This window comes from Eulemur rufifrons, chromosome 16 (genome assembly GCF_041146395.1).
Source record: "Eulemur rufifrons isolate Redbay chromosome 16, OSU_ERuf_1, whole genome shotgun sequence".
In the NCBI taxonomy this organism is placed as follows: Eukaryota; Metazoa; Chordata; class Mammalia; order Primates; family Lemuridae; genus Eulemur; species Eulemur rufifrons.
This window is the reverse complement of record NC_090998.1, coordinates 20,655,451-20,669,471: the sequence shown is the minus strand read 5'-3', so window position 1 is coordinate 20,669,471 and position 14,021 is coordinate 20,655,451. Positions and strand designations below refer to the sequence as shown.

General features: G+C 32.1%; 1 protein-coding gene across 18 annotated transcripts in view; it reads left to right on the top strand.

Moving 5' to 3' along the window:
• Window positions 1-14,021, top strand: part of C2CD5 (C2 calcium dependent domain containing 5) — a 95,733-nt gene that overhangs the window by 41,480 nt on the left and 40,232 nt on the right. For 15 of the 18 annotated variants that reach the window (XM_069490703.1, XM_069490702.1, XM_069490701.1 and 12 more), the window contains one exon: window positions 11,596-11,710. In XM_069490703.1, the coding sequence (XP_069346804.1) occupies window positions 11,596-11,710 (115 nt within the window). Of the gene's footprint in view, window positions 1-1,865; window positions 1,932-11,595; window positions 11,711-14,021 lie in introns of all 18 variants that reach the window. The other 3 variants (XM_069490700.1, XM_069490689.1, XM_069490688.1) reach the window with 1 other exon arrangement.

Genomic DNA, 14,021 nt, shown 5'->3' with positions numbered 1-14,021 from the left:
CATACATATTTTTAAAAATTGTCACTTCCAAGGACCTCTTTGTGAGGCTTGTATTGGTAGCTATAAAAAGATGAGTAAAATGCTCTGAAATTAACTAGATGGAAAACATTATAGATAGAAATTTTGAGGCTACAGAGCATTACCATTCTTTAAAAATTTTTAAACATTTGTTATATACCCTGTGGTTTAGTGTCATTTGAGTTTGTTACAGAGAAGCAGAATGGAATTCATCTGAACCCTGAATGAGATTTCAGAAAAACAGTGCTAGTGAGGATTATTTAACTCTAAACCTGAACAAATACATATCTTTTAAGCACCAGTCTTCTCTTTTTCTTCTCTATTTTGTTTTTTTCTCCTGTTTCTTATTTTTCTAGTCAATTTTAGATCTTTTCTTCGTTGTTGTATTTGTATAATCCGCAGTACTTAAAGGAAAATTCAGACTGATGCCATTTTAATGTATTGAGATCTTGAAGACTATGCCAAGTTCTACATCTTTGTATTTAGGAACTTGAATTATTTGGAAAGTGCAAAGAAATACTGAGTCAAGACATTTGACATTAACTGTATGACCCAAGGCTAGTTATCTGTGTTTCTATGGACCATCAAATATTTTAATAGATGGCACCCACTGATCTGATAGTTCCAAAAATTTTAGGAATATATTCATTGTTTTTGATGTCTTCTGCTTACTGAAAACATTTTGATTTTATTTTGTTGCTTCCATGTACTCTGAGTAAGCTGTAGAGTCTGGGAGAACAAATGAAGTTTACTTAAATAAGTTTAAGTAGAAAGCTGTGTTTAAAATGTCACTACTTTTTTTTTTAAAAAAAATGCCTTTTAGGGTTTATTATACCTGCCAGTTCATTATAGCTGTGTAAGAAATATAAGGACCCAGGCCCAGAGAGGAAGAGAATTTTTATTGTGTTTTGTGTATTGTAATTACAGGCTCATCTATTTTCTCTCTTTCCTCCTCCTTTAGAATATTTTTTCAGTTCGCATGTAGAAATTCTCAGTTATTAATGTATTATTTCCTAAGAGGTTATGGGCATATACACCTAAGTGCTTTTAATGGTCTATGTGTTACATTTTCATTTTGTATTATTTTCAGTTAAATATGTATCAATTATATATTCTAATGCTTCCAATACTATATTATTTTGATTTAAAATATCACATTATTTGGACTGTTTTATGTACTATTATGCATTAAAATAGAACATTTCCTTAAGAACATTTATTAACTCCAGGCCCCTTAAATAATTATGAAAAATTTTAATTTTTTGAAAAAAAAGCTGAATGTTAAAACAAAACTTTAGCATCTACCATAATGATGATGTATTAATTTTGTGACACTGAATTATTCTGCTGAGAGAAACTTATGATGGATTGAGATGCATGTGCCTAGTGTTAAAAATGCTGTGTTTGCATTCTCAAGTGAATTTCGCAGCTATTTTTTGACTAGTGAATGTGGGAAATTTTTATTTTATTCTCACTAGAGAAGGAAAAAAAATCTTATTTTAAAACCACTGCCACTTTCTAACCCTATGGATTATTATTTTGGAGGTTTTTTTAGAACTTACTCCTTCGGTAAATATTAAGCAGGAGTATACAACAAGGGAAAGAATGGGGTGGTTTTAAAAACCAAGGTAATTAACTTAAATAATTAGATTAGTTAAATGTTAGATTACTGTAGCATGCTTCTTCTTCCCTTCCTATTTCTACTTCTTATTAACTCTGCTGTCTGTGTCTTTCCAGTTCCTGTCAAGTGGTGTTATTAATTGTGTTCTTGTTTGTAGTGTTTTTTTGTTTTATTCCTACTATTCTGCACCTAAAACTGATCTACTAATTTGCTGTTTTGAACTCAGCCTTTGTCGGAATTATGGGTAACACAAGATCTTACAAACTGCTAGACTGGAATAGTTTCAATTCAGGTATTTTAATGGTCATTCAGTACTACATATGCTGACAAAAATTATGGCAGCTCAGTGAAGTTTTTAGAAACGTTCTAGATTAAATAGGTTTAATGTCAATTTAGTTATACAAGTTATACAGACACATTCTGCACTATGTATGTAATAACTCTTGTAATTTCCATGGAAATGCAAATATAAAAATACATTAATTAAAATGAATTACTCAAAACCATAGAAATACCATAAATTATCAATGACTTCCTAGGTGATTAACTTTCAAAGTGATAATTTTAAATTATATTTACTACATTTTGGATGGTTTTTTTAATCAGGTAAATGACACAGGTGTTAGTTTTGTGATTAAGCAAATATTAAATATTTATAAGTATTTAATGTTTGATAAATCTTAAAGTATATTTAAACTACATGTTTAGATTTGAATAGAATATATTTGGTGTTCTATAAAATACTTTAATTGTAACTTAGCATTTTTATCTAGGTCTGGAAGTGTTCCAAAATTTGGTAACTAAGAGCAGATTTTGGGGGAATTAACAGCTTTCCTAAGCTTTCATCCATCCCCTTCCACATGAGAATATAATTTTTCTTTTTAAGTAATTTTACATATAGATATAGTTTGTAGCTTTTAAAGAAACCAAACTAAGATAGAGAACTTTGCAGCTGATGATGTGGTTTAGAGTCAAAGGCAATTAATTTTTCTTTTTGATAAAAGCATATTCTCTTAATAGAAATTTCTAAATTTTTATATTATCTATTTTTAGAATTAAATGATAGAACCATTTTGATTCAGTATCAGAAGCTGTTATTTTGCCTAAAGAAATTTTCAGTTCTTTGTGGCAGAGAGTATATCTTATGGAAAAGCAGAAGCAACAAGGGGCTCAGGGTTTTAGATAGTATCCCATAATCTTTTCAATATTGTAAACTTTTTTTGTTCTTAGGAGTTCAAAGATGTAAGTTCTGATGTAAGTAATGCATGTTTGACTGTGAAGTAACTCATGTTCATTATGCAGATTTACCTAAATTCAGTCTGGTAAACAATCTGATTATGTCCAACATTTACAGATGTAGACTGATATTAATTGGTAAATCTTAGGGAAATTACCTGTATTTCCTATCCAAGTTTTTGCCAGCATGCTGTCATTGATTAGAATTAAAATTATTATTTTAGTGTAGTATAATAGATTTTTAGCAAAAAAATTAAAAAATACCTTGCTAGATTCATTTCATAAAAGAAAGAATGTAATTTTTTTTAACACGTGGACAGATTAGCATATTGGGAAGAGAAAAAGGCTATGTAGAAAAAGGGGGCATATGAATTGGGCACATGTGCTGTAATTACGGTGGTTGAGGAGGCTGAGGTGGTAGCATCACTTGAGCCCAGGACTTTGAGACTAGCCTGGGCAACACAGTGAGACCCTATCTCTAAAAAAAATGAAAAAAAAAAAAAAAAAGGCTGAGTGTAATGGTGCATGCCTGGAGTCCCAGCTACTTTGGGAGCTTGAGGCAGGAGGATCACTTGAGCCCCAGGATTTTGAGGCCTCAATGAGCTATGATCCAGCCACTGCACTCTAGCCTGGGTGAAAGAGCAAGACTCTGTCTCTTAAAAAAGAAAAGAAAAGAAAAAGGATGTTGAGAGCAGATTGATCATTCATAATTTAAGGAACTGAAATCTTGTCAGGACAAAAATGTTTAGGATGAAGTGTGTGTTGGTCAGATGATAGAATAATTTTGGAGAGTGGAAAAGGCAATAATTAAATATCAGAGACATAATTAGGACATTGTCCCATATAAGCAGAATTACAGAGTTTGGTAAAGAGAAAAACATGGTTGAGGAAGCAGTATATCTTGCCATCATTTAAAATAATGTCAGGTAGGCAGTGTATGAAGATAAAAGGTGGATATAAGTTATGGAATATTAAAAGAATATAAAAGATACTTGCAGTTTAATGTTCTCATAGTACTGTGCTTTTGATTGAGGTATTAGAATCTTTCTGATAACGGCACATCTTCAGAAGTAAAGCTGATTTATATTAGTTTAGGAAAAATATTGATAATTCTGAAGAAAAATGTGATCTATTTTATAAATATATTTAAATTATTTGTTCTTCTTTGTAATTTGGGAACATTTAGCCATTGCTGTCCTATATTACTGTAGAAAATGAAGAAGTGACCACATTAATAAGAAAAATAATTGTTGGCACCATTTTCATTAATGCTAGAGTTATTCATTCATACTGTATTTTCTGGATTATTGGGCACCATATATTATATGATGCATCATCATTTTAATAGCCTTCCAAGAGAAAGGAGAAGCACTACCATGTTAAAATATACTTAATTATTTGACATTCTTATTTCAGAAACATTAAGGTGTGGAAAGATATAGAAAAACATGTTATATCACACAGTAATGCTTTATAAAGTATAATATGTCATGCAAACATATGTTGTATAATTTATTTTGTGCCATTCAATTTGCTAGATACTAGGGTGCAAAAATTGCCAGTCCCTCTGCCTTCATGAAGCTCATATTTTTGGAGGGTAGAAAAACACTAAATGATTTACTATGTGGTGTGGTATAATACAAGATAGAGTTGAGGAGGAAGGTATAATTAACTTTGTGTCAGGGAAGTTTACAGAGTTGGTAATTCTTGAGCTCAGATTTGAACGATATATAGGAAAATCCATATGGCTTTATATTTCAGTGCATTTGGACCCATGTTAATGCATACTTTTGAGTGTGGTTTTGAAACTTCCAGCATTTGCAAAACAATATTCTAGGGGATACAAGGGGTAGCCACTACTCATTTGATGATGTTTACCTAGTTACTTTAGATTTACTAAATTGTTTGCTACTAAGTACAAAATGTCTTGGTTAGTTTAGTTTCTTTTTTTTCTGTCTCCTTTTCTGCTGCGTTGCCATCTCAATTTGTCTTAACTACAGTGATAGAAAATATTTTTATAGAACAGGAAGAAGGGAACACAATATCTGAAAATTTATTTTAAAAATACTACCTTTTCTTATGTTTCTGGCCTGGTAAGAGACTTTGAGAAAAGCAAGGTGAAACTTGCTGCTAGGAAGAAAGATGCAGCATTTACAAATCTTGTGTGTGATCTATCAGGAACAGGAGTGCGTAGGAATAAGACCCATGGTCACATTTGCATTAGATTAATAGATAGTAGGATGGAGAATGGATTTGAAGGCAACAAGACTAGAGACAAGGAGACCACTTAGTAGACTGTGCAGTAGTCCTGGCCAGATAAGTGACCTAGGGTTTGGTAGTGATAGGAGAGCTAACATTTATCAAGCACTTACTGTATATTCTTCTAAGTATGTTAAAATAGGTTATTTAATCCTCAAAACAGATCTCTGAAACTGTCACTAATCCTATTTTATAGGTGAGCCAAATAAAACAGCAATTTTCCCAAGATGAATAGTTAGAAAGTGGCTGAGCCACAATTTGAACCTGAGTACTCCAGCTTCAGGACCTGTACTCTAACTATAAATAAATGAAATATTTAGAGTGTAAAATCAACAGGACTTAGTAACTAGTGGAATATGGCTGATAAAGCAGGCTCTTGTTAGCTTTCAGCTGAGAGAGAGAAAAATTATCTTGCATACCTACAAGTCTAAAATTTCAGTTAATTATTGAGTCCTATCCTTTGGAAACTCAAGTTTATTTGAAAATTGAGCTGTAAAAAATATTTAAAGAAAGAATAATTTTTTTTTTAGTATCATCATTTATATATCTTTAATAAAAGATAAAATACAAAATATACACACTAATGTCAGACTTTATGTTGAACCATCCTGTTAAGGTAGGAATATTGAGAACAATTTTTTGTATCCTTTAAGATCTATTTGCATTGCTGTTTTAAATTCATACTAGTAGAAAGAATAAATTTTAATAGTCCTAGCTCATTGTTTTTCATATGTGTATATCTTTTTATTTTTTTCCCCTGAGTTACCACTAAAAGTGTTTCTGAATAGCTCATACATAAAATTTTTTAATCAGTGATGATCTCAGTGTAGTTGAAGAAAATATGCTATTTCTTCTCTGTATAGGATGCATGTCAGCTTAGATTTGTTTTAGGAAGTGACGAGAGGAAATACAAAGTTATATAATGTGGTTTCAAAATGTAGTTATATATTGGTTGGAAATAGCTTCCAAACTCAAACAGTATTTTTGAGTTGATATTTTAAGTCCCGAGTTAGCAAAACAAGTTATTTAAAACTGGATAACTTTTCTTTTGAGAATATTTTTAAGATTTTCTTTAATATGTTTTAGACAGATCGTAGATTTTAGGACATTTTATACTTAAGATTTTCTCAACCTTGTAATAAACTTTTGCTAAGCAAGCTTTAAATTAGGGGTTAAAAATTAGAAAATATTATTCTTTTTTGTTAGCCATCAGAATTATAGTTATTTAGAAAATTCATTTTCTTTTGGGAGCAAAATGAATAATTAAAACCTATAAAAATAAGCATAATTATTACTTTATAAAATATTTAATGTTAGCAAAATGTGAGTCAGCTGGTATGTAAGGAAATATTTATAGAATGCACATATCAGTCTGCTCATCTAATTTTTTTTTTTTTTTTAGTTTTGAGTAAAACTCTTTTATTCAATGGATGTTATGGAGTGCCTACTGTTTTTTGAGCACTGTGTTGGGTACTGGGAATGCCATTGTTAAGCTAGGCAGACATCCAGTTTACACACCCAGTCTAGGCTAATTCTTATACTATTTTGGGGGTTGTGTGTGTATACTAGTTAAATGGAAATAGGTGGTAGGCTCTCTTGGAACTGAATTCTACTGATGATCTCAGCAATTATTTTCACTTTATCTGAAGGTGATCATGAACAGATGTGCAAACTAGCCTAAAGAAGTTATGCAGTTTTTAGTTTTTAGTATTTTAATAAGGTTTTCAGGAAGTAAATAGAGTTCAAGACAGCATAAATATAGCATGTATAATATGTGAGCTTTTCTTTTTCTATATTACTGGCATTTGGAGTAATGAATATCCAGTTACATTATACATATATATATATATATATATATATATATAAAGAGTGAAATTTTACAAGTAAGGAGTAGATTATGTATTTGACTTTCTTAAATTTATAGATAGTAAAGACTCCGGTTTGGTCCAACATGGATTATATCCTAGCTATTATCCTATTATTCCAAATTACTAGGTCTTGATGTTTGCTTTGTATATGTACATAACTTACTTTATAATGAGAATTTTCTTCCTAGTCTGGTACTGATCCCCACCCAGTTTGAGGTTGTACTCAAATATACTCCCTTGAACCTGAGCTTTTTTATTTGTATTTCATTAGGAGAAATTTATCTTCTTCATGATGGCATGCGTATGTAGTTCCGGCTACTTGGGAGGCTGAGGCAGGACTTAAGCTCAGGAGTTCAAGTTCAACCTGGGCAACAGGATGAGAAGCCATCTCTTAGGAAAAAAAAAAAAAGAAAAAAAAAAGAGGTTGTTATCTTGGGACTATTACTTTTGGGTATTTGGGAATATAGCTTTTTGTGCTGTCCATTAACTAGATAGATTATCATCGGATTAAAAACCTTTATTTGATCCAACGTAACACTTTATTTTCTTTTGTTCATTTAAAAATTTGAGTAACTATCCATTTCCTTTTTAAATTTTTTTATTGATACATAATATTTCTACATATTTATGGGGTTCGTGTGATGTTTTGTTACATGCATAGACTGCGTGATCAAGTCAGGGTATTTAGGATATTCATCACCTGATTATTTACCATTCTTTGTGTTGGGAACATTTCCAATTATCTTTTCCAGCTATTTTGAAATATACAATACATTGTTGTTAACTATCGTTACCTACTGTGCTTTCAAACATTAGAACATTTTCTTTTTTTTCAACCAGATTAAAAGATTTTCCAGGGTAGAGTTATTCTGTCCCAGAGCTATATAAAAATAGAACGAACTTAACACTTCAGGTAGTCGGTGTTTCTTAGTTACAAGTGTGTGATTGAGTAAAATTTCAAAGGAATTAAATGTAATAAAGGCATATTATGTTGAGTTATTCACATCTTTATTTTCTGATATATAAACCTTCATTTTAGGAATCTTTAGCAGTTTCATTTGCACTTCAGAAACAAGATATAATGCTAAAGAGATGGCAAGATATCAAGCTGTGGCCATGCTTTAGAAAGGTAACAGTAGTAAAAATCAATGAATTCTAATGTCAAGCGTAGGGTGCCAGCATTGCCCCTTAAAGAGGCATCAGTGAGGCATTGATTTAGAGTTCAGTTCCTGCCTGCAGTTAAAAGGATATATTAAAAGATGTGTGATATTATCTATGAAGAGTTTTGACCCATAGAAGAAAAACATAAAATAGTATGAAATATGATTTGTAAATAATTAAATTTTATTTCTCATAAAATAGTATCTTTTTATAATTATAAATAATTCTATAGATTATTGGGAGGAGCATGGTATTTAAAGTGAAGAAATTTTTTTCCTTAACATCTTTGAAATGTTTATTAAATGTGACCTCACATCTCAGCTGTATATCTTTCAAATAACTAAATTGTATCCAGTTTCATGTGTGGCATGTATAGTTGCCATAAGTTTTTAAACCACACTGTTTTGCCTCTTATATAAGTATGGTAGATCCTCAATTTTGTACTTTTGTAGAGTGAATAAAATTATTCAAATTCACTAGTGTGTTTCCCAAAACAATGTAAATTAGCAGTTTTTAAACCTTAAAAATTCTGTTAGGGATTAACTACTGTGATATTTCTGATTTTTATTGATAATAAGTTAGTCTGAATTGCAGTTGCTATTTGAAGATTCTTTAGCTCATGTCTGGCATGAGTTTAATAAAGGCTTTGAAGAGAAATCTAATTTTCTTTAATGTTAAATAAATTGATTAATCTTAATTTTACTTAAATAATCCCTAAATTAAATAGCCAAAATATCTATAGCTTCTTGCTTACAGTTGTACATAATTATTGTTAATACAATTACCAGTTTGTGATTAAGTGCTCCCTACTGTATGCTTGCCTTGCTTTCACCTAGAATCTAGGGCCATTACTTTCTGTAACCATTTCAGTGAGCTGCCATAGTTTTCAGTCTGTACTGTCACCTGATCCAAGCATGCGCCAAAATATCCACTGTTTCTGGCTCCTGTATGCTGAATCTGCTTTGCAAACCCTTCGTTCTTTGAGCTTTTGCTTTAGCCAAAAACCAAATTTAAGAAATTCTCTGGAGTGTGGACATATGCCATTTGCTTCCTTAGCTCCCATGTTATGTAACTCTTTAGCTTTTTATTAAACTTGTAAATACTTTATTAAATACAATAATGGCATCCCCATGTGCAGTTGTGTGGCTCATGTGTCAAAATAAAGGCTGCTTGTGAATTTGTCAGAAGAATATGAATGCTCCACTTGCGCTGCATTCAGCTTTTTGTTTTTTGTTTTTTATATCAGCCACATATTCTTTCATAGTGTTTGGTTTAATTACTTGATTATTTTATGTGTTATACTAAGGTAAGTTTGATGTAAATAAACTTTGTATTCTTTGTGGTTACACATATCTCATAGGAATTATTATTACATACTTTCATGCTGGCCATTTCTAAGTAAATATATCTAGAACTTAAGTAGCTTACTCTATTTTTTATTAATTTTAAAAACAGTGTTATGGATTACTTCCTGTAAAATTCATTTTTAAAACAATAAAGCTACCATATATTACTTGTGGTACAGATACAGGCAAACCAAACATGAGAAAATCTGTTCTTATAAAAACATATTGTACAGTTATTTGCTTTAGAAAATAATATTTTAAATTTCCAGAGTGGTTTAAAAAGTAAATTGCAGGTTCTGCTAGTGAGTTTAAGAAAAGTTAGATTTTTTATTTCATGTAATTTTTCAGGAAAATAATTATTTTCTAAACTGAGAAACATTTCTATTATTTGTGATATCTATTTTTTCAGAATCATAAATAATTTGATAGATTAGAGCAGCCACTTGAATAGTTTATCTTATGATACAAAAACTCTCTTTTAGGACAGGATCATGTTAAATGGATGTTCATATTGGTCCATAAGCATGTATGTCTTAGAAGAAGAAGAGAGTATGGATTTGAAAGTGTATTTGTGCTGTTAATGTATACATTTCAGTTAGGAATATAAAGAGATTTTTTAATATATTTAGTATATAGGTAAAATTGGGCCACCTAATTGTTTCACACATAATTCATAATATTGATTGCTAACACCATAATGTAGTCTTTTCTTTTTCTCTTCCTTCGTTTTATCCTGTACTTCGATCTTTTCCTCAGTTTCCTGAAGTCTACATTTCTTTTGTTTCTTCTGAAAGAAAGTTTTAGGGTAGCTCTGTCTTGGATCCAAAACTTTAATTCAAGACCTGGCTGGCATCATTTGTAGTTCTGGCTTTTATCTCCTATTTCTCCCTTTTGCCATTCTCCTCCCTGTGGAGGAAACAAAATCACATCATAGGAATGTGAGCTATAACAAGCCTCTTAACCTTTCTTTACTTTGCTGTCTTCACTACTTTACTAGTGAGTATAATTCTACTTATTCTACTTATTTTGAAAAACATTTTTAAAATTGGATATATGCTGTAATTTAAAAATAGAAAATGTTTGAATTATTTGGTTTTTAGTTTAATAAGGCCTTTTATGGAGAAAATTTACAATAAGAGCCTAGCATCCTATTTACAATTGATTTTTTTTTTTCTGTCTCAAATTGTTCCCAAATAGGAATTGGCCATGAAAAGAAATAAATCAGGATATGCTAACTATAGACTGTTTCTGTTTTTAGCATCTTTGTATATAAAAAGTTACTATAATTACAGCTACTGTCACCAATAGTTTGCAGCTAAATGCAAGTGATTAGTAAGTGTGACAGATGCTCCATTTGTAAAGCTCCATTACGAGCAATATTGGACTTCCCTATGGTAATAAAATACAATCTGTGATTCTAAGCCATTTTTAAAATTACAGAGCCATACATGGAGTATTATATCTGAACTTTGTCCATTTGTCCTTATATACCTTAAGCAAATTATTTGTATTAATCTTTTAAATGTATTTGCTTGCTTTTTTCCTTTTTGTGGATTAGCTAGTCCCTTTATTTCTTGTCATCTTGCTTTGAGACCTACATCTCTGTAGAAGGATAGCTACAAGTGGCTTTCTCTCTTTTAACATTGACGAATCTTTGCCTCGGAAAGAATCCAGAATGTAGTGGGTTATATAAAATAGGTACCAGGAAATGAAATCAAAATTTAAATTAAGTTTATGGATATGATATATAAATTGTTCACTCAGGTGAGACATAGGATATCCTCTCAGTTAAGGTTAGAAATCTGGAAACTCTGGGTCTACATTTTAAATTGTATCTAAAAATACATTTCTTTAGATGTCCCTAAAAGTAGTAGAGCAAATAGAGCTAGTTTGTTTTCCAGCAATCAAGTTTAAAATGTTAAATTGTATGCTTTTGGAGAAGTATCATTTTAAAGACGTGAAGTTTAAGAATCCGTTGTAGAACAAAATTTCTTTACCTCCCATAGTATGTTTATTTTACAACATTTCTTGTTCATATAGACAATGTGCTGTTGAGTAGTAAACTGATTTAAAATTTATTTTTCAGATGAACCGGAAACTCGAGATGCATGGTGGGCAGAAATCAGACAAGAAATAAAATCACATGCTAAAGCGTTAGGCTGTCATGCTGTAGTGGGCTACAGTGAATCAACTAGCATCTGGTAAATGATGAAAACAACTTGATTTTCTAGACACTGTAGTTTAAATTGTCATCTGAAAGGGGAAGAGTTTTATGCAAATATAAAGAAAAAGAGAACAGTGAAGTGGGTCAGGAGCATGGGCTTTGGAGTACATCAGATCAAGGTTCATATGTCATCTTTGCCACTTAGTCACTGTGTAACTTTGGGATAGTTACTCCTCTGAGCCTCAATTTATACATTAAAATGGAGACAATATTGCTGATCAATTAATCATTTAATCTTGGAATTGAGAATATAATACTGGCACATAGCACATATTACCTCTAGGTCTATTTTACTTGAGTTTGTGACTGCTAACTCCTTTCACTGGGACCTTTCAAACCCTTGATCTATTGTGAATTAATTGCCATGTGCCTTTAAAGTTTTTCTGTAAACTCATTCTGCCTCCTTTTACTAAGTGTAACGTGACTTTCTCATGCTAACAGATCATTCTTCGTAAGTCTGCCAAGTTAGGAAGGGGCTTTCATACTCTTGCTTCTCAATTCCTTTTTCTCCTACCTTTCATTTGAACAACTTCTCCTAATTTAAAGTAAATGCCACTCTGCTGTTCAGAGTTATATACCTTCAAAACATTCTTCTGCCTTTCTTAATTACTCCTCTGCTGTCTCCTCCAGTTGTATATGATGGTCTCCCTTCTAGCTGCCTCGCATTATAGTTTCTCATTCTCAAGTTCTCTATCCCCACTTAACTTTCAGTGATATTTTGAACCTCATATCACTTGAAACTGTTCCATGTTAAAATTTGAAAGCTATAAAATTTTACTCTCAGTTTATAGCTTAATGTTTCTCCACCAATATCATTTGCTCATTTATATCAAGTTTGTTTTGACCCTTATATTAACCAAGTATTTTCTGAGTTCCTTGTGTGAGTTCTGGCTTTAGTTGTTGTTTTGCCATCCTTGAAGTCTTCTTTCAGCCCCTTCAAAAGTTTATAATTGATATCATGTAGAAACTGTTTGACCTTCTGCTATCTTATTTTTCCACATTCTATGGTTAGATAATTCTTACTGCTAGATTCTCTGCTTTTGTTGTGATCATTATTGTTAGAGAAAATCATTAAGCTTTAGTAAGTATGGCCATTACAGATCCATGCTATTTAACCTTCTGAGGGCTCTTTTTTTCTTTGCCAGCCATGTATTATACTTTTTTTTTTGAAACAGAGTCTCGCTCTGTTGCCTGGGCTAGAGTGCCATGGCGTCAGCCTAGCTCACAGCAACCTCAAACTCCTGGGGTTAAGCAATCCTTCTGCCTCAGCCTCCCGAGTAGATGGGACTACAGGCATGTGCCACCATGCCCGGCTAATTTTTTTCTATATATATTTTTAGCTGTCCAAATAATTTCTTTCTATTTTTAGTAGAGATGGGGTCTCGCTCTTGCTCAGGCTGGTCTCGAACTCCTGACCTCGAGCGATCCTCCAGCCTCGGCCTCCCAGAGTGCTAGGATTACAGGCGTGAGCCACTGTGCTCGGCCTGTATTGTACTCTTGAACTATTCTATTCTACTCTTGTTAACCACTAACTTTGTCATGCTTATCTTGTCTTACTCTCTGGTAGATCATTTTGCCTCGTTCATGGATTTAGTGTCATATACTTTCAGGTCCTGGGGGTACTGGGGGATATGGTTTTAAAAGACATAGTTCTTGCCATCAGATTTACATTCTATGGGAGCATCAGAAGTAAATTTTATGATTGTGATATACCAGCATGCATTGGGATCCCAGAGAGCTGAAAGCCAGAAGTAGGATTGCAAGAAAGTGTTACTGAAGTAACTAATGCTTGAACGGAATCTTGGAGGATGAATATGAACTATATAAATAAAGAGAAGAGGTATGGGGAGAAGTTTCAAAGCTTAAAAGAGTAGCATGTGAAGTAGGCCACAGGGTATCTATTCAGCATGGCAGAAGGTAGGTCACAGATGCAAGAGTGTACAAGTGAGTCCAGTTAATTTACTTAGAGTTTGAATTCATCTGATAGAAGATTTTTCCCCCCGTAGACCTCAAAAAAATCTTTGTATTTAAATCCAATTTTTACTGATGTTTTCTGTTCCAACCCATGCTACTTACTGTTACTGGATTAAACTCTTTGAAATATACTTCTGCTCTTCTGACTCCTTGATTCAAAGTCTTCAATGGCTCCAAGTTATTCCTTCTGGCATCCTTAGTGTCCACTAACCTTTTAAGCCTGGTCTGTCTTTGTTCACTAACAGTTCAAGTGACTATTTCTTCCATGTCTCTTGGGCTTTTGTTTCATTTATACTTTGTTTTCAGTATTTCAT